This window comes from Meriones unguiculatus, chromosome 3 (genome assembly GCF_030254825.1).
Source record: "Meriones unguiculatus strain TT.TT164.6M chromosome 3, Bangor_MerUng_6.1, whole genome shotgun sequence".
Lineage (NCBI taxonomy): Eukaryota > Metazoa > Chordata > Mammalia > Rodentia > Muridae > Meriones > Meriones unguiculatus.
In genome coordinates this window covers 16,193,014-16,213,662 of record NC_083351.1, presented here as the reverse complement: position 1 = coordinate 16,213,662, position 20,649 = coordinate 16,193,014, and the positions used below count along the sequence as shown (strand labels likewise).

The window sequence follows — 20,649 nt, the reverse complement described above, 5'->3', positions numbered from 1 at the left end:
GGAGTGCCAGGGAGAGGCAGAGGGAGGGGACAGCAACTGCCAGAAAGCAGGCTGGAAGGATGAGGTGCTGTGACCGGCCACCCGGGTACAGGGGGGGTAATGGACAGGCATAGCAGGTATTGCACCCTGAGCTTCAATGTCAGGAACAAGATGAGATAGATGGGGGAGAGGGGTTAAGGGGGGGCACAGGAAAATGCAGACAATGCCTGAGAAACCCCAGGCTAGGCCTCTGGGCGAGAACTGGTGAGGTGAAGGGAGGCCCACTCTGGCCATGTTTAGCCCACAGGAAAAAAAAACCTTGAATCTCACTGATGTCAGATAAATAAATATCTCAGACAAAGTGCTTTTAAACATAAAAATCTAAAGCCTGGAGAGGTGGCTTAACAGTTAAGAATGAGTACTGTGGGGTTGGAGATACGGCTTAGTGGTTAAGAGCACCGACTGCTCTTCCAGAGGACACGGGTTCAATTCCCAACAACCACATGGCAGCTTACAACTTTGTAGCCGCAAGATCTGATGCTCTCACACAGACATACATGCAAGCAACACGCCAATGCATATAAAACAAATAAATAAACATAAATTATTAAAAAAAAATACTGCTCTCCCAGAAGACCAGAGTTCAAGTCCCAGCATGCATGTTGCTAGTTCACAACTGTCTGTAACGCCAGCTCAGTAGAAGCCAAAGTCTCTGGCTTCCCCACACACCTCCTACACATAATTTTTTAAATTAAAAAACAGCTAGGTGGTGGTTCCAGGACAAGGTGAGTGAGACATAGTGAGTGAGAGCTTGTCTCAAAAACAAAAATAAATAAAAAAATAGATAGATAAATAAATAAATAAATAAATAAATAGAAAATAGAATTTAACAGCAAAATGCACCAGGAAAGCTAAGTGTAGAGACCCAGGCCTGTGGTCCCCACCTTCAGGAGGGACGTGAAAGTCGCAGGTCTGAGACTGGCCTGGGCTGCCCAGCGAGACGCTATCCCGAAGAACAATGGAAGGTTTAGGGGAGTAGTGAGTCTCTCTCATGAGGCCTCTCTGGCTGGAGGGGCAGGCAGGATGAGGCTGAGGGCCTGGCAGTGGCTGGAGGGGCAGGCAGGATGAGGCTGAGGGCCTGGCAGTGGCTGGAGGGGCAGGCAGGATGAGGCTGAGGGCCTGGCAGTGGCTGGAGGGGCAGGCAGGATGAGGCTGAGGGCCTGGCAGTGCAGGCCGCACCCCAAGCTCCAGCTGCTGCGTCTCCAGAGGAAGGCAGAGCCTGGGACGGCCTGAGGTGTCTGGAATGTTTCCGACAGGTGTGGGTTAGGGGCCTGGCCCCCGAGCCTGGAGACAAGCGTGTCCAGATTTGGCACTGCCCTCCCAACAGGAGACTCAGAGGGGCCCCTTTCCTAACCGGGTAGAGCCTGGGGAAAGAGTGGGTGTGCCTCTGTTCTGTGGCCAGGAAGATTAAATAGGGCACTCAGAGACAGGCCGGGTCCAACACAGGCTCATCCTGAGGCTGGGGCGCCCCCTGTCTGCAACAAGGGTGTCCTCCTCTTCAGCCTCAACCACCTGTACTTTAGGGAGAAGAGGCATCTCTGCATTCACCCCCAGACACACACACAGGCACAGGCACACTGGCACACACACGCATGTGCACACCCCACACTGGTATCCAGGCCCTATACCCAGAATTCCCAATTTTAGTGGGACACAGCCTGAGTCCTGAGCATGCAGTTGCTTTGTTTTGTCTTTGAGCAGCTTAAATGAGGCAGGAGAAGGAGTCCCTGGTGTGGGGACTCAGCACTAGTGACCCTCCCCGCCGCATCCCAGCCACAGGACCTAGAGGAGGTGAAAGTGATGCAAAGTGTGTCAGCAACGGCGTCCTCACTTGCTGTTGACCATTGTCATGTGACCTCACCTCCCAGAGGCTCAGAAACAGGCAGCACGTTAGGAGGCTCAGGGTAAATCCTGTTTCTTCAGGGTTAGAGCAGTGGTTCCTTCCTAATGCACAGACCCTGTAATGCATTCCTCACCGTGGTGAGCCACAACCATAAAGAAATAGATAAATGAATAGCAGTGATTTTAAGCATTTGCCCTGGGGAGTTATAAAGAGATATTGTGGGGCTTTCATCGATACACGCCCCTCAAAGAGGAGTCATAGTATAAGGCCTGGTCCCTGGTGTGCCCTGGGGGTGCCTCTGGCAGCTCCTCCAGACTGGAATGGACCTTTCAGCTTCTACATCGAGCAGGGCCAAGGGAGTGTTACCCCACCTCAGGGTCACAGTCAGCCCTGTGTGCTCCCCTTTCCCAGGTGAGGACAACTGAGGCTGACAGTAACAGTTCCCGCAGGGGTGTGGCCAGCCGGTGAGCAGCGCATTGCTGAGGCTGGAATCCAGGTCTGAAGGCTCTGCGTCCCCCCAGCTCACCACCGCTACCGTGTCTCCACAGGTACAAGAACGACATCCGGATTGATCCCCGCCTCTTCCCAGCCGGCAAGTACCGAATCACCAACAACTATGGGCTGCTGACCCTGGAGATCAGGAGGTAAAGCCACAGACCCAGCATGTCTTGGCCCCCAGGACTCGGGTCCCAACTCCACTGAGGCCAGAGCTGGGCTCTGGTACCCTGGTTTACTCATCCTCAGAAAGCCAATAGGAGCAAGGGGAGCCTTGAGGGTCCAGCAAGACTGGTCTTTGAAGCAAGAGAGATCTTGCCCCAAGTGCCAGGGAAGACAGGGCACCAGGGGGCTCTTAGCTTGCTGATGGGGCCAGTTGGGCACATCCTATGGCCTACTCTGTCCTCAGGGTACCTTGGACAGAAACCCGTTATCCTTCTTTGGGGCACACACAGGGCTGGTCTGGCTAGTGATGAGACCCAAGCCTGAAATAGGAGATCTGAGCATTGTACCCGGCTCTAGCATGGACTGGCACCAGGCCTCAGCAAGTCTGCCTCTCTGAGTGAAAGCAGAAAGCCCTGCTCCTGATTTTTTACACAGAGTTGTCAACAGGGCAGGAGGCAGTGCCTGGAACGAGGCTCAGCCAGCTGCACTGAGTTTCCATTGCTATGTGATTCTGGAAGGATCAGGTCACCGCTCTGATACGCAGTGGTTAGTAACGGAGTGATATGGTCCATGATGTCAAAGCCCTTTCCCTTGACCTGGTTTAGGCTGGTATTGCATCCCTAGTTTTTCAGAGAAACCCAGTGGCCAGCCCAAAGACACAGAGCCCAGGTCTTCCCCAGGCTCCCTTCCCGCCCAGCGGGGATGGGATGTGTTCCTCCTGGGAGCCTGACATCCTGTGGGATTTCTCCCTCCCTCCTTACAGATGCACAGTAGAAGACTCAGCCACCTACACCGTGCTGGTGAAGAATGCCTACGGCCAGGCCTCTTCCTTCGCCAAAGTTCTCGTCCGCAGTAAGCCAGCCATCCCCAGCGGCCCAGGCTGCAAACCCACAACCAGCAGATATCCATGAATCTATGGACGCATGTGAGGAAAGGGCCAGGGTGTTGAGCTGAGACTGGGGACCCGGAGGCCTTTGGACTGAGAGAGCCTTCTCTCTGGCTAGCGAGGACGACTAGGGGAGTCGATATCACGAGCCTGACAAGGGAGGAACCTCTGCCCCTGGGGATTGATGTGGAGAGCCACCAGGAGAAGAAAGGGACTATCTTCCCCCAGCACTCACAAGGCTTTGAGCCTATACAGTCTCTCTCCATCCTGTGCTGGCCTTGAACCTAGCTCTGTCTGCAGGGCCGTGACAGGCATGGGTCAGTCGCTCAACTCCATGTGAAACAGATAGAAAGGGGGACTTTCCTACAAGTGGAGAACAAAACTGGGGTTCAGGCCCCAATGGCCCTTGATAGACCTCCATCAAGAACCTAGCCAGCTGTTCCAAGTGACCTTGTCATCACATGTCCATAGCATGCTGAAGCATGACCCAAGAGGGTGACCCAGAAGCAAAGGCAAGCCCTCCCTGACCACTGCTCCTCTTGGCTTTCCTTCTGTATTTTTTCCTACTGGACTCATCCCTCCTAGAGGTTGCCCCATGAATATTCAAAACTCACAGCTTACACCAGGTCAGACACCCAGGCCTCAGCCAGACCTGGGTCCCATCCCGGCTCTGCCCCAGCTAGCCGTGGGGGCCTGGACAAGCCATCCAACCTCGCTGAGGTATGGTCTTCCTTACAGTGGGGTCTTGCCTCAGATGTTCATGGCTGGTCAGTGAAATGGTGCAGATAAGCTTGACCTCTGCCCTTGAGAGGGATGTTGTCCTCTGTCCCTCTGTAAATGCCACACCTGGCCTCGAGGGCTCTGGAGTGAGAAGCTCCCATAGTGTCTTCTCTCTGTCTGTCTCTCTGAGTGTCTCTGTGTCTTTGTGTGTCTCTGTTTGTCTCTGTCTGACTCTGTCTCTGACTGTCTCTCTCTCTCTCTCTCCCTCCCTGCCCCCCCATCTCTCCTGCCCAACCAGGGCAGCTGTCCAGCCCTGCCCTCCTTGCCTGTCACAATCCTTGTTAAACTGTCCTTTGCAGTCCTCTACCCTCTGTGCATTCCTAAGATAGCTCTTGGGAAGCAGCTGTCCCTGTCACCCAGCCAAGGTTCTCTGTGTAGACATTTGAGCTGCCCCGTAGGCTGTGCCCAGAGTAAGACCCAAGGTCATAACACTATTTCTCTCTATTTAGCCCTCCCTCCCTCCTTCCATATCTCTGCCCTTCCCTCCCTCCATCAAAGCCAGCAATTCAAGGATCCATGCCTGAGGCATGAACCCACAGATACTACAGCTGCCCTTCTGTCTCGTCTCCATAGTGACATGGGCATCTCTATGCATGTTCCCGTGCTGGGAGACAGGACCCCAATTTCTAATGCCGAGTACCCCAGCAGCTCTGTGTGCCACCCGGAACCTCCCCCTAACACTTCCAGACCTCACTCTGGGGACCAGGGTCACATCATGGCTCAGGCTGTTGATTCTAGCCTCAGTTTCCCCATCTGTGAAGGTCAACAGAGTTCAGCTAGGGGCAGCTGCTCTTTGCTGGTTCTGCGGGTTGTGTCCATTTCACTCTGTTGACCCAATCAGTGATGATACCGCCAGAGTCTCTGGCCAGGACCATCATCGTTGAGGACAGTGTATGATGATCCCATCAGCAAGGCCAGACAGAGGAGGAAGATCAGCATTTATGAAGCACCTACTGTGTGCCAGGTCCTAAGAACAAGCTTTATTTAAAGAAGAAAAAAAAAAAAAAACCTCATTTGTTCAAAACCACCAGGGAGAGATCACAGCTCCCATTTTGCCTATGAAGAAACTGAGGCACAGGAACATAAAAGACTTTCCCCAGAGCTTCTGCAGGGGCACTGACAAGTCAGAAGTCAAACCCACACCCACAACCATGTCCCCAAATGTAGGAGGATTGTGGGTCCTCTCTGAGCCCTCTCCAGCTATATTTGTTCTGTTTTTGCAGCTTACTTGGGGAAAGATGCTGGCTTCGATTCAGAGATCTTTAAACGTAAGTGGGCTGGGGACCGGGCATTTGGGATCCCCACAGTCCTTCTCAGAACAGTCACCACCACACACAGATGCTATCCATGGAAGGCTGTCACAGGTGCTGACTCCCAACTGACATGCTGACTCTTGTGGTTCCCCCTTCCCACCCCAGGGCAACTTTACCTATTAATACACCTTTAAGAACAGTAAATCAGGGCTTGAGAGATGGCTCAGAGGTTAAGAGCACTTGGCTGCTCTTCCAAAGGTCCCGAGTTCCATTCCCAGCAAACACATGGTGGCTCATAACCATCTATAGTGAGACCTGGTGCCCTCTTCTGGCATGCAGGTGTACATGCAGTCAGAACACTGTATACATAATAAATAAATAAATTAAAAAAAAAAAACTGTAAATCAACCCAGGAAGGTGCGGTATAATCCCAGCACTCAGGGTGAATCTTTGTGAGTTAGAGGCCAGCCTGGTCTACAAAGTGAGTCCAGCCAAGGCCACACAGAGAAACCCTGTCTCAAAAAAAAAAAAAGAAAGAAAGAAAAGAAAAGAAAAAGAAAAGAGAGAAAAAAAAAAAAACCTGTAAATTGTTAGGCGTAGTGTACACCTTTACTCTCAGCACAAAGGAGGCAGAGGTCTACAGAGAGAGTTCCAAGACCGCCAGGACTACACAGAGAAAGCCTGTCTGAAAAAAAAAAAAAAAAAACAAATAAGCAAACAGAACTGTGAATCCTGACCCAAAGGAATGGGGATAGCCCAGAAGAGTCCTTGCCCCCGTTTAGGCCCTGGGACAGGCTGCTGTCTTAAAAGACTTTGATCTCATGTTTCTGTCTCCCACCCAGGATCTTTGTTTGGCCCCAGCGTGGAGTTTACATCGGTGCTGAAGCCAATCTTTGCCCGAGAGAAAGAGCCCTTCTCCCTGACCTGTTTGTTCTCAGATGATGTGTTAGAGGCTGAGCAAAGAATCCAGTGGTTCAGAGATGGTGAGGCCATGGCCTTCTGAGGAAGAGCCCTGCTCCTCCTAACCCTGGGACAACCCCCACCCCCAACCCCACCCCCACCCTTACCCCCACCCCAGAAGTCAGCCATGCCCTCCCTCAGACAGTGCTGGGCACGCCTGGGTAGGGCCACGAATTATCTTGGTTCATTTTCCTGTTGCTATGATACAATTCCCTGACAACAGCAACTTAAAGGAGAAAGGGTTGATCTCAGCTCACTGTTCAAGGATGCAGTCCGCCATGGCAGGGAAGTCAAGATAGTAGGAGCTTGATGCGGCTGGTCACATCCCAGCCACAGCCAGGGAAGCAGAGAGCAGCAGGCAAGCAGAGAGTGCTAGCTTGCTGCTCAGCTCCCTTTCTCCACTTAGACAGCCCAGGATCCAGTCAGGGAAGGGTTGCCGCCCCCAGAGGGTGGGCCTTCCCCCTCAATGAATGCAACCAAGATCACCCCCAATAGGCACACCCTGAACTCACAATCTTTTTCCCAAGCACCCCTTCATCCGACAGAGGAGGTTCAGTCCTGTCCTTAGGACAGAGGGAAGAAAAAGTAGTCTGATGGAAGAAGCCAGACCCATGCCTGGGAGACAGCTGTCCAAGGGAGGGTCATAGCTGCTTCTCAAGGTCTGCTCGGTCTGAGGGAGGTGATCAGTCTGCCCTCAAGAGCACTCTGGGGGTGCTGGGGCATAGTTCCCTCAGCTTGCCTCAGATTTGCCCTAGCTCCATGAAGTCTGGTCACACAGCTCCTGTCTGCCTCTGTCTCCAAGAGCGACAGGACCCACTTTGGACTCATGAGTGGGTAGAGGAAAGGGTGGGTTTAAGGAGCTGTGTGTCAGAGGGGCCACTGTTGTAGCCACTGCCAGTGAGGTCTGCCCACGTGCTGGCTTTTTGTGTCATCTCTACCCTGGAGTGGCAATGATATTCCAGACAAAGGGACAGAGGCCAAGGCTAGGGGGCAGGACAGGCTATGTGGCTCACCACAGACCTTTTGAAGACAGTGTATGTATTCATGCATGTATGTGTGTGCATACACTTGTGTGATTGTGTGTGTGTGTATGTGTGTCTGTTCAGGATAAAGAGCTCCAGGGAGGCCCAGGAGAAGGGAAAGCAGGCTACTCTGTGAGAGCAGAGGTCAGCTGGCCCTCTGGTCCTGACCGTGACCAGGCCTGCAGCCTAAGGGCGAGGAGCACAGCCACCCTCCCCGTGCCCTTGCCTTGAGCCCAGGAAGGTGGCACCTGCTGGGCGGGGCGGAGTGGAGGAGCTTTGAGGGACAGCTGCAATAACACTGAAGTATTTTCCCAACCATGTCCATCATTCAGAATAGAGCGATGACAGGAGGGAGGAGCCCAAGAAGGGCCTGCTTCCAGGCAGCTCAGAGCCCCACTCAAGGGCCTACGCTCCGACCCCAAGTCTCTCAGCCGACCCCTGTCCCTCTGCCCTCCTCACCCTCTGACACCCTGGCCCTTTACTGAGCTCCCATCTCTCAAGAAAGCCCACTTCCTACATGACAGAATGCTTGCCTATCATGCACGAAGCCGGGTTCCATCCCCAGCACCACATAAATGGGGCATGAAAGTGTATGCCTAGCGTCCTAACACACAGGAGTCAGAGGCTGGAGGATCAGAAGTCCAAGCGATACATACATGCATGAGACTTATCTAAGAAAAAAAAAAAAGTCACTACTTCCATCCGCTGAGTCCCCTTGCTGAGTTTCCATACCCCACATGGGCTCCTTCTCCTTCCTGTGGAACTCCTAACTAGCCTGCTAACTACCTTCCTAAACCTTTACTCTGTCCTTGAGCCCCACCGCACTGAGCCCTGGTCCCGTCCTCCAGATCTCTTAGAGGACAGAGCCTACACTGACAGATCCCTGAAAGCCCTCAACACCTACCTCCTCAGCCAACCTGAGCCTCAGCCTCCAGCCACACCAGCCCTCCCTTGCACCTAGCCAGGGCCTCCAAAGCCCCAAGCTTCCATGGGCTCCCGGCTGAGGTCAGGGTCCCCCATGCGCTCACACCGGACCTTCTTCCCCGCCACAGGCAGGCTGCTGAGGTCTTCGACACGCAGGCAGATACTCTACGCAGAGCGCCAGGCGACCGTGAAGGTGTCCTGTGCCTACAAGGAGGATGAGGGGCTCTACACAGTCCGAGTCTCCACCCCCTTCGGGCCTCAGGAGCAGAATGCCTATGTCTTCATTAGAGGTAAGGTGACCGCTTCGTCCAAGGCCCCTGCCCTCTCGGAGCCTGGGTTCCTCTGCTTGTAAGATGAGGGTGTTGGGTTGGTCTCTGAGGGTCCCTGCAGTGGCGTCCTGTGGAGCCAAAGAGAGACAGCGGAGTTCCCACAGTCAAGAGGAGACTGGGGGGGGGGACCAGGAGGGAGGGCTCTGCTCTCTTCTGGAGTTCTGCCTTCCAATGTCTTGACCCTTGTGGGAATCCCACTCTGGGCGTAGTCACTCTGTGAGCTGGACGCCCTTGAACATGTTGGTGTGCCTCCGTGAGCCTTCCTTTCCTGCCTCCGAAATGGAGGTAGCTCTGGAGCTCACAGGTGACGTCAACTGTTCAGGTGCCTGGCGTAAAATGGGCACCAAGCAAATGATACTGGTCCAGCGGGGGCCAGATTAATCCCCAGGCACTGGTCCTTCAGGTCAGATCTGAGGCCCTGGAGGACTGGAGGGAAGAGGAGGTCAGATGGGTGGGAGAGGTCTAGCTGCCAAATGAACCCCCTTTTTCCCTCCCGGGGTTCAGATGCCGCAGCCGAGAAGCCAGGAGCCCCAGGCTCCCCACTAAATGTCCGATGCCTGAATGTGCACAGAGACTGCCTGACCCTGACCTGGGCCCCGCCCAGCGACACCCGGGGTAGCGCCATCACTGGCTACTCCATTGAGCTGTGAGTCGCATTCCCGTGTGTCAGAGCCCCTGGGCAAGATTGATGAATAGCCTGTGTGTTGGTGGGGCGGGGGGGGGGGGGGGAGCAGCCCAAGAGGTGGAAAAAGCAAGCTCTGTGCTAGGATTCTGATCCCTGATTCTCAGAACAGGGCAAGGGGCTCTCTACATGCAAGGAACGGTTTACAGGCAGTGCAAAGGTGTCCAGGTTTCCAAATCTCTTTCTCACTGATGCCTAGAATTCTGGTACAAAGCCAGTAAGTGCTTTAAAGCCCAAGTACCTGTGAATTTGGTGGCTAGGTCAGACCCAGAGAGGGAGGCGGGGAAGGATGGCCAGAGAGACAGAGTGGTGCCTCCTGCTCGTGCTGAGGGTGCTAAAGCAGGAGCCAAGGAGAAAACCAGACCTAAGAGTGGAGGGGCCAGTGGCTGCTGTGTGTACCTGGGCCTGTGCTCAGTTTCCTGGCTCTCTAAGTGTGCGTGTCCCATTGTGGAATGATTGATTGGCAGGGCCAGGGGGAGAAGCAGGGGGTGAAGGTCCCATCATGGTGTCAGGGGCACAGCATGCTCTCCAGAGAGCTGCATCTTCCAGTCAGCACAGTGGTAGGAGATGGCAAAGGGCCCCTGGGTCCCGGGCTAAAGCAAGGCTTCTAAGTGGGAGAAGGCTTGGCCCGGGCAGAAGGCAGCTGCAGCCAGCATGCAGGAAACAGCCCTTGTAGGGGCTCAGACTGTGAAGGGCTGAAAGCCAGGGTCGGTTTCCACAGGTGCCAGGGTGACTCGGAAGAGTGGGTGCCCTGCCATGAGGCCCCCGGGGGAACCTGCCGGTGCCCGATCCAAGGCCTTGTGGAGGGGCAGAGCTATCGATTCCGAGTGCGAGCCATCAGCCAGGCCGGCAGCAGTCTCCCTTCCAAGGCTTCAGAAGCCGTTGTCATGGGTGACCACGATGCAGTCCACAGGAAGACAGGTGAGATCCTGAGGGGACGCTGAAGGGACCCAGCCAGGGCACTCCTAAGAAAGAGGTGGCCTGGTTTCCCCTTGTCACTGCTGTGGCAAAGCACCTAACAAAAATAGCACAAGAAAGGAAGTGTTTGTTCAGGCTCTGGTTTGAGGGTACACAGTCCATCACAGCAGGAGAGCCGAGACCCCAGGAGCACCAAGCAGCTGGCCATATTGCATTCATGACCGGGAAGCAGAGAGACATGGCTACCACTGGCCATCTCAGCTTCCTCTTACCAAGTCCTGGACTCCAGCCCTCACACTTAGCACGGGCATTTATGCCTCATTGACTCCCTCCCGGTCATGCTCAGAGGCTTGTTTCCACAGTAATTATTAACCCTGTCAAGCTGACCATGTAACACTAACCATCCCGGGGACACAGGGCCCAACCTCCAGGAAGCCCTAGTCTGGCCAGAGAAGACGCTGCCCAGCCCTAGTGTGATGGGAGCTCATAGTCTCGCGCCTAAGTACCCTCAGTCCAATGGAGGAGGCACGGCCTGTCTTCAGGAACCCCACCTCAGAAGAAGAAGAAACAGCTAATCTAGCAGAAGGCGCCAGACCATCCCTAGGAGAAGCCTGTCCAAGCTCCGATCAGTCTGCCCTCAAGGGCCCCATCTCTGGGTGCTGGCGACACAGCTCTCCTGGCCCTTAAAAGCCTCCTTGCCTTGGGTTTATCCCAACTATGTGGAGCCTAAGCACACAGCTCCTGTCTCCGTCTCTATCTGCCCCAAGAGTGACAGGGCCCATTTTGGACTCCAAGAAGGACCCAGAAGGCTCATACCTGAAGCCGCATAGGACCAGAGGATACAGAACCTGAGGTGAGTAGCTGACTCCTAACCTAAGCTTTTGTGTTCCATCTTGCCTTCTAGATATCCCCTTTGACCTGGGCAGCAAGATCACCATCAGCAAGAACGATTTTGAAGGTATGCGTGAGCTTCCCCAGCTCTACCCTGGAGCTGGCTCCAGGGTAGGGCCTCAGGGGCCTGGGGTCTGGGGCTAACTCTATCTGGTTTGCTGAGTGAGCTAGGACAATACCCCCGCCCTGTGCCATGCTCCCGGCACCCTCCCAGAACTCAGGGTTGACTCTAAGGGTCCTTGAGGGCCCACTCAGCTCTCCCTTCATGACTCTTGATTCCAGATGCTGTGACCATTCCATCAGCCCCAACCAATGTCCATGCCAGCGAGATCAGAGAGACCTATGCAGTTCTGAGCTGGGAGGAGCCATGTCCCCGGGGCAGAGCCCCACTGACTTACACTCTGGAAAAGGTACAGACGGGGAGGAGGATAGCTTTAAACATAGGCAGGCTATGGGATCTGGGATGGAGGAAGTGTAGGGCCCGGAGAGCCCCGGGAGCGTTGCCTTGGGATCCTCAGAGATGGGAATTTACTGTCTGGAAGAACCTGAGCAAAGCCTTACTCTGAGGCAGGAGAATGGACTACACAACCTTTTTATGGTGAAAGCCCCTGCCACTGGGTCAGACAGTTCTAACTTATAATGAGATCCAGGAGTTTCCTGGACACCTCCCTAACTCCAGGTCAGTGACATAGGGTCACACTTAGAGGCCATGTTGAGTGGGAAGTAGGTCTTGTATTCGCCAGGCTGGGGGCATGGGGCATGACCAGCATTAGGCAATGGCCCTCACTAGGGACAGAGAGAGAGCAGGAAAGGCTGTGAAGGAGGTGGAAGGAAGGCGACAAGGCAAATCAGAAGGCAGCATGAATGGGATTCAGTCAAATACAGGCTCTGCTGTATGGGTCTGAGCCAGTTTCCTAACTGAGACTCAGCGTCCACCATCCTAGTTTAGAAAGTCTGCCCTGGTGTGGGGTGGGGAGAACCCCGTTCATAGCCAAGGCCAGTAACTGAGGCTCACTAGCCTCTCTGAAGACAGAGTCCGAGTCAGATAACGTATCGACTTAACTGAATCCATGAAGCTAAACTGTGCAGGGGGAACCTGATTATCTCTGATTATCCAGAGAGCCCCTCTTCTCACTTAACAGCTGAACAGCTGTAGTTCTCTGTCAGGAGAGAGCTGTGAATCACTGAAAATTTGTGGGGCTGTGAAGACAGCTGAAGAACTCACTGCATTCAGATCCCGGTGTCCACATAAAAAGCCAGGCATGGCGGTGGGCTCCTGTAATCCCGGTGCTGCTGGAAGCAGAGATAGGAACGTCCGTGGGGCCTGCTGGCCAGGCTGTGTAGCCAATGAGTGAGCTCCAGGCTCAGGGCAAGACTGTCTCAAAAGACAGAAAACAATTGAGGAAGCATCCAGGCTCTCACACACACAGACACACACGCACACGCACATGCTGTTCCCACACACAAACGTATGGACCACAGAGATTTGCTTCTTAGGTGGTGAGGAAGGTCTGACCTTGGGGTCAGGCTGCCTGGCACAAAGCCTGCCTCTGCTAATCAGTAACAGCGGGACCTGGAGCTAGTTGTTTGCGTTCATCCTTCTGTGTCTCAGCTTCCTGTCCGGCACACGATAACGAGACACACTTCACACGTCTAATGTGTTTACCATCTGAATGTGCAGAGAGCGGAGCCCAGCACACGGGAGAAGCTGGTAGGCTACGGCAGCCATGAATGCCTTGGAGAAGAAGAGCCAGGGAGGCCGGGTCAGAGGGTTCTCACTGTGGCTCTTCACCTTCCATCTTCCTGGAGGCTCGGGAGCAGTGGTTGCCTTCTGGGTCCCTCATACGGAGGGAGAGCTGAGCTGGTGCCGGAGTGGTGTTTGCAGGCCCAGTGTTTACAGACCCTGTCTGAATCTTGCTTGACCTTAGATACCTTAGCAAAAAGTCTCTCAACACCTAAGTTCCCTCCCTGGTGTGGAAATCTACACCCAGCTTGCTAGGCTTTCCTGAGAATTCATTGGCTTAGTCATCCATTCTCCCCTGGGCTGAGGCCCATCCTGGCCCTGGGGATATGGTGAGGTGGGGAGGCCTGAGAAACAAGCTGAGGCTATTAAAAAAAAAAAAAAAAAAAAAAAAGGCATGAGGACAAGAGTCCATTGTGTAGTGGGAATGCCAAGGAATAAGACATGAAGCAGGGGAGGCGACTGAAGTCTCAGGCATGACTGGAAGCCTTCCCAGAAGGCGAGCTGTTAGCAAGAGCCCATAGGAAGTAAGGAGCCGAGAAGACTCTACAGCATTCCTGGGACAGGCTCCAGCAAGTACAAAGGCCCAGAGACAGGATCTAGGCCTCTGGAGAGCAACAGGAAGACCCAAGACTAACATTGCAGACAAAGGAAAGTGAATCGTGGCCACGTAGGTGACGAGTGGCAGGGAGGTCAGAAGGACATGGGGGCTTGGAAGGGCTCTGAGGAGATAGGGGCCTGTTGCTCTAAAGGATCCCTCTACAGCCACTGAAGAAAAGACCAGAGTGAGGCATGGTGATGCATGCCTGTCGTCTTAGCACTTAGAGGACAGAGGCAGGAGGATCAAGAGTTCCAGGCCAGTCTCAGCTGTGTTTTAGGCCAGCCTGAGCTACATGAGACCCTGTCTCAAAAATCAAAAGGGTGCTGCAGATATGGCCCAACAGTCCATCAGAGGACTAGAGTTCCAATTCCGGAACCTCACAAACCTCTGTAACTCCAGTTCCAAAGGATTGGATGCCTCCTTCTGGCCTCTGGGACTCACACACACACAAAGAAATAATAATGTTTGTTTGTTTGTTATTTTTTTGAGAAAGGGATTCTCTCTCTCTCTTTTGTTTTGAGACAGCCTTGGCTGTCCTGGAACTCACTTTATAGATCAGGCTGGCCTCAAATTCATAGAGATCCACCTGCCTCTGCCTCCTGAGTGCTGGGATTAAAGACGTGTATAAATCTTTTTTTTAAATAATATTTAAAAAGGAAGGAGTAAGGAAGGAAGCAAGGAAAGGAGAAAGGGAAAAAGAAGGGAAGAAAAGAAAAGTTTTTTAAAAAGTTAAAGTTAGAATGACAGGAGTAGGGGCTGGAGAGATGGCTCAGAGGTTAAGAGCACTTGGCTGCTCTTCCAAAGGTCCTGAGTTCCATTCCCAGCAACCACATGGTGGCTCACAACCATCTATAATGAGATCTGGTGCCCTCTTCTGGCATGCAGGTGTACATGCAGGCAGAACACTATACATAATAAATAAATCTTTATATTAAAAAAAATATATGACAGGAGTCAGTTAGACAAGTTAAGTAATTTATGTGGCTAGCCTGTATCAAGGCTACAGTGGGAAGTAGGAAGTAGAGAATTAGGACTAGACCCTGACTGTGTTCTGAAGGTGGCTAAAGCATAGATTTGGTCCTCTTGTTCTAATGGTTTGGGCCCAAGCGGTTGCAGGTATGAATGTCATTATCAACTGTGTGAGCCTCCTTGGAACCCACAGTTTGTTCTGGCTGTGCCTGTGTGAGGAGCTTAGCAGGCATAAGAGAAAAGGGGTTGAGAAAGCAGCCAGAGGAGAGATGAGGTGTCCGGGGACCGTCCAAGCTGCAGACAGCTGCCCTAAGAGCCTGCCAGGGAAGGACCCAGGCACACCCAAGCTCCAGCGGCCACGGAACCAGCTCCAGCCCCTCGTGTTCTTCAGTCCATCATAGGCAGTGGAACCTGGGAGGCCATCAGCTCAGAAACACCCATCAGGTCCCCAAGATTCGCCCTCCTGGACTTGGAGAAGGGGAAATCGTATGTCTTCAGAGTGCGAGCCTTGAACCAGTATGGCATGAGCGACCCCTCAGAGCCCAGCGAGCCCGTTGCCCTGAAGGGCAAGCCAGGTAATGAGTGACGCAACTGTCCCACAAGGAAAAAGATGGGCTACCCAGACTGTCGAACCTGGGCTCGGAAATCAGCCTTCAGGGAGGAGCCTTGCTCACTTCCCTACCAAGGAGGCTGAAAAGCAACTTGACCTCCATCCTGTAGAGTTTGGAGGTGGCAGAAATGGTGTTTCTCAGGGCAGCAGGCTTGGGGAGGGATGGACATTTTCCCTAGAACAACAGTTCACAGCCAACAGAGTCCATTTGGGGTTAGCACAGGCGCCGAGTATGAGCAAGTCATTCCTGAGACCCTCAGTCCTAGGGTCTCTGCCGAGCCTCTGAGCCTCTTAAATGGGTGGGCTTCCTGTGCAGGTGCATACTTCCACTGGTGGCCGGGCAGTTCCATGTGAGAGCTGGTTCTCCAGGAAGACCCAGGGTCCTCACTTGCCAAGCTCACCCTTCTGGGGGCCCTAGTGACTGTCTCCCCCAACTTTTACTACTCCTGAGACCCCCTCTGGCAGGTCCATCCTACTTCAATTTCTCAAGGCCCCTCTTCTTCCAAAGCCTGTCTATTCTGGGGTTCTCTACTCACTGAAGAGATCAGAGCTGAGGCTTCCCTGGAGCAGCCATTACCCCTTGAGGAGCTGCCGTCCCAGAAAGGTCTGGTGGCTGCAGGTCTCAGCTGGAGAGAATGTTAAAGCCCTGGATTTGCCCCACTTTAATAGTTTATACATATATCCATATATACATATACACAAATATATACAAACATATATAAACCATATGTTTATACGTAAATTATACACATGTATGTGTCTTAGTCACTCTTCTATGGCTGGGAAGACAAGAAGACCATCACCAAGAAAGCATTTAACTGGGGGCTTGCTTACAGTTCCAGAGGTTTAGTCTGTTATCACATGGTGGGGGAACATGGCAGCACAAAGGCAGACAAGGAAAGAGACTCGGCTTAGCAGGCCACTGGTTTTTTCTGTTGATCTTAGTCTCATCAACATTTCGCTTTGATTCTGGGCTTTGCCAATCAATGGTTTGTGAAGGAAGTAAAGAGAGAAGAAAGGGAGGAAAAGAAGAAGGGAAGGAGGCCAATAGGAAATGTCTCTCTCCCCATGACTCCTCCTCTGGGGGTCATTGTAGTGAGCACCGGGGTCATCAGATTCTACCACCCATTCATGCATCTAAGATTCTGCCCATTCACACACACACACACACACACACACACACACACACACACACACACTCAACTGCTGGGACCTCCCCCGGGGCCTTCCCCAGCTTAGGGTCACTGCTAACAGGTCGGCCAGTTGTGGAGATAAGGAGTTGGCAGCAAGGGAAGAGAGTAAGCCAGACTCGATGGCCACAGGAATCCTTGCAGCTCTGATTTTCAAGCACCTCTTTATTTAAGCAGGTTTCACAGAACAAAGACAGAATAAGGATTATCCAAGTGACAGATTATCTGTTTGACTTTTCATTGTATGCCCAGGGTTACAAGTTCAGTCATGGTTAGGAAATACAAACAGAACCGTTTTTAGTGTTATTATCAGGCCTATAATTCCAATTTAAAGAATCTAAAGAATGTCTCATCTAAAGCAAACACATTCATTCTATGACAGCCTGCTTCTAGGCTGGCAATGTTTGCTGTTTGAAAGCACTCCAGGCAAACAGAACATTTCTGAACCAGGCTTGTTATGAATAGCAAATACTAGTCCTAATTTTTTTCTATATGTTTCATCATCTATGCTATAACATAGGAAAAGTTTATTTTAGTCAATCTGTCTTATTTGTGGGTTTTATACTCTTCAGGAGTGTACCCTGTATGACCCCCTATCTTTAACCTACATTTTCAGAGAGCTCTAATCCTATAACAAAAAGAGACCTTGACTCTGTAACCTAGTCTCCTGGCCAGTCAGAGATGGTCATTTGCCTCTGTTTACCCTGCAACAGTTATGCTATTTGAGTTAGCTATTTGAGGGGCAGGTACGTCAAAAAGACTCCTAGAGTAATGGCCTCACCTAGCAACGTGCTTCTCTGTGCTTAATGATCGCCAGGGCATAAGGAAGACTTCTGAATAATGGCCAGATAAAGTTAATGTTAGGATTTTCCTAGAAAGACTCAGACATAATTTTTCTCAGGAAAAGACATAAAATGAATCATATCTCAGAAAGTCCCCAAAAATGCAACACACAGAAACCAAAACCCAAAAGTTAGAGATAAAAGGGCAGCAACTGTAGCAACCCACTCAGCTCTGCTGGAACTGTGTCAGGCAGCCTTGCTGGCTTCATGACTCCAACGGATACAGCTGTGACACACACACACACACATGCATTCATCCATCTACCATACATGCATGTATATCTCCATGCATACATACAAACAACCATTTGTCCATCCATTTAGCAAATCATGGAAGTCCCAACTCAAGCAACTCGGTCATGGCAAACCATGAAAATCAGTACAGAAGTTTCAAGAAAAGAAAATCAAGCTGGTTTTGTTTTCCTTTTGAAGATTGAAGCTAAGGGCTGGGTAAAGCTGTTTGGATTCTACAAGGGGGAGGGAGGGAAAGGGGAGAGGGACAGAAAGCAACTGACTGAGAAGATAAATGTAGTTCTTGAATGAGGAACAAGATGGCTACCACCCTAAGCCCTGTAGCAGGTCTGAAATCGAGCCACCGCCTTGCCTGCTACGGAAGTCCTCCCAAATCCCCCAGCTGCTGCTCCTCCCCTTCCTCACCTACAGAACCAGCACTCAGTGTCCTCTCTCCGCTCCTCTTTTCCAGAGACTCTCCCTCCTCCAGCTCAAGTTCAAGCTTTCCGAGACACACAGACCTCTGTCTCCCTTACCTGGGATCCTGTGGACACGGGCGAGGAACTGCTGGGTTATTACATCTACTCCCGGGAGGCAGGGGCATCCGAGTGGCAGACGGTGAACAACAAGCCCATCCAGGACACCAAGTAAGCCTGTGTCCCACGGTCCTGGCCAGGACAGCCCAGTTGGTCACTGCTCTAGGTCCTTCTGTGCATCAGGTTCCCGAGTTTAAGATGGTGGCCAGTGCTGTTGTTTGAAAGATGGAGAAACTGAAGCAAGGAGAGTTAGGGACCCAGCCAAAGCTCTTAGGATAAGTGAAGGCCGGGTCTGTTCTGACACATCCGCTCATTGAGAGCACTCTGGTGGCAGGAGGCAGAGGGTGGAGGGACTTCTGTCAGATAGGCACACCCTGGTAGAGCTACAGAAAATGTGAGTGAAGGAAAGGGAGGCCCATGGTTCCAGTTTTAGTCAGACGAAACGGGATAAGGAAGACAGTTTCCTACGAGCCCGGTATCCTACAGGGGCCTGGATGGCAGTGCTCTGGAGGGTCATTGAAGGGGTTTCCAGGTGCTCGGTCACGGCGTCACTGTAGATTGTACCAGGACACTCTTCTCCCAAGGGGAGGCCAGCGTCCTGAGCAAGCATCCGGTGGCACTGGGCGGGGTGTAGGCTTCCCTGGCCTTGAGCAGCCCCCTTTCAGGCATCTTTGCAGCCTCTGGATGTCTTTAGATGTGGCGAGCATTATGTTTGGGTGCGTGTGTGCACACACGAGTGTGGAGGCCAGAGGCTGATGTATTCCGAAGTCAACCTGTGTGCCCGTGAGCCCACGCTCAAGTGCCCGTGCGTGCTCATGTGTGTGAATGAGGGCGCGTGCACGCCATCCAGCGCGTTTGAAGGTCAGGAGGCAATCTTTAATGTCAGTCCACACCTTCCAGCAGGGTCTCTTGTTCACCATGCTGGCTGGCCCATGGGCCCCGGGTAATTCTCCCGCCTCGCCTCCCATCCTGTGTAGACATGCCGGGATTCAGACTGCCATATCCGGCTTTGGGGGCTGCCGAGGAGCCAAGCTCACATCCTCAGGATTGCTCCGCAAGGGCTGGACCCACCGAGAACCATCTTCCCAACCCCCACCTTTTTAAAAGTTATTTTAAAGTGTTTATCTAGTCATCTGGGTGTGTGGGAGCATCAGCGGGCAGCCTGTGGGAGTTAGTTCTCTCCTTCTACCAAACGGATCCCAGAAAACCAAGCTTAGGTGATCAGTCTGAATTATCTGTCCAGCACCTCATCTTATTCTTTGAGACAGTGTCTCTCAACGAACCTGGCGTAGACATGAATTGACTAGGCAGTCAGTGAACTGCGGGGATCCTGCCTCTGCCCACGCACATACAGCCTGAGCAGAGGTTACACACACACACACACACACACACACCCTAGAGACGGAGCTCACTTCCTCAGACACGTGTCACACTCATTCTATCAACTACGTCACCCCCCAGCCCCTCACCTTTGCGTATGGGTGATGGACTCTAGAAGAACGGATGTTCCTCACAAGCATAAGGACAACATCCTTCATGTGCTATTCCATCTGTCACTGTGAGACTAGGGCGGTGCTTTAGCCTAGAGCCTTCTACCCCGATCTCGCTGGCCACCTTTTATCCCATAAGGCAGTTCAGAGAGTGTCAGCTGTTTGGGCAGCCCTGATGACGAAGCTTTTCCCTCCCAGGTTCACGGTTCCAGGGCTGAGAACTGGCAAGGAGTATGAATTTTGCATCAGGTCTGTCAGCGAGGCTGGGGTCGGCGAGAGCTCAGCTGCAACACAGCCCGTCAGGGTCAAGCAGGCTCTGGGTGAGTCCGGGGTCGTGCCAGCCTGCAATCTTCAGAGGAGCCTAGCCTGGGCAGCATCCAACACTCTTTCAGAGGAACCTTAGCTTTCTGCGCATCCTCTACTTCAGGGAGGAAGCAACAGGGGCCTGAGGCCATAGCACATACCAGTCTTGGTGGGGAGTGGAAAGGCCCCCGGGCCTCAGAGATCAGACTCCCGGACACCCTTTAAGGATGCAGACACTTCTGGCTCAGAGAGGATGCCTAGATCAGGGTGGGCCCCCACAGGGGAGGCTCATAAGGTCCCTGAGGCCCCACTGCCTAATTCAACCACCGAGGGAGCCCTCTCCTCAGTCCCTGCCTCCCACAGCTACCCCCTCTGCCCCATATGACTTCGCACTCCTAAACTGTGGAAAGAATGAAATGGTCATCGGATGGAAGCCCCCCAAACGGCGTGGAGGCGGCAAGATCCTGGGCTACTTCCTGGACCAGCACGATTCCGAGGAGTCAGACTGGCACCCAGTCAGCCACCAGCGCATCCCAAGCCGGGTGTGCAAGGTGAGGCCAGACTGCGGCCGAGGCCTCCATCACCACTGCTAGGCAAGGTGCAGACAGCACAGTGCGGAAGCCCCCGGGTGCCCCAGGCTCTGCCACCCGGGAGCCCCCAGAACAGCCATATTGGAAGCCCCTACCGGTCTCCTGCCCTGGCTGTCCTGCTGAATCCCCCCTTCTCTGCCCCAGCCTCAGCTTCCAGAGTCTGACTTTCTACCCCTGTAGGTCACCAACCTTCATGAGGGCCATTTCTATGAGTTCCGAGCCCGGGCAGTGAACTGGGCAGGTACTGGCGAGTTGTCGGCGCCCAGCAGCCTGTTTGAGTGCAAAGAGTGGACAATGCCCGAGCCAGGTGAGAGCCTGAGGGCCAGTACCCAGACTGGTCCCCAACCCTCCCTCATCAC

General features: G+C 53.0%; 1 protein-coding gene across 1 annotated transcript in view; it reads left to right on the top strand.

Moving 5' to 3' along the window:
• The window catches only part of Myom3 (myomesin 3), a 48,166-nt gene that overhangs the window by 5,232 nt on the left and 22,285 nt on the right, over positions 1–20,649 (top strand). The window contains exons 5-18 of the mRNA XM_021631519.2: positions 2,431–2,526; positions 3,306–3,394; positions 5,432–5,476; positions 6,304–6,444; positions 8,496–8,657; positions 9,201–9,342; positions 10,100–10,299; positions 11,201–11,254; positions 11,470–11,597; positions 14,890–15,073; positions 17,844–18,018; positions 19,596–19,717; positions 20,064–20,251; positions 20,471–20,597. Coding sequence (XP_021487194.1) covers positions 2,431–2,526; positions 3,306–3,394; positions 5,432–5,476; positions 6,304–6,444; positions 8,496–8,657; positions 9,201–9,342; positions 10,100–10,299; positions 11,201–11,254; positions 11,470–11,597; positions 14,890–15,073; positions 17,844–18,018; positions 19,596–19,717; positions 20,064–20,251; positions 20,471–20,597 — 1,853 coding nt within the window. The remainder of the gene's footprint in view (positions 1–2,430; positions 2,527–3,305; positions 3,395–5,431; positions 5,477–6,303; positions 6,445–8,495; positions 8,658–9,200; positions 9,343–10,099; positions 10,300–11,200; positions 11,255–11,469; positions 11,598–14,889; positions 15,074–17,843; positions 18,019–19,595; positions 19,718–20,063; positions 20,252–20,470; positions 20,598–20,649) is intronic.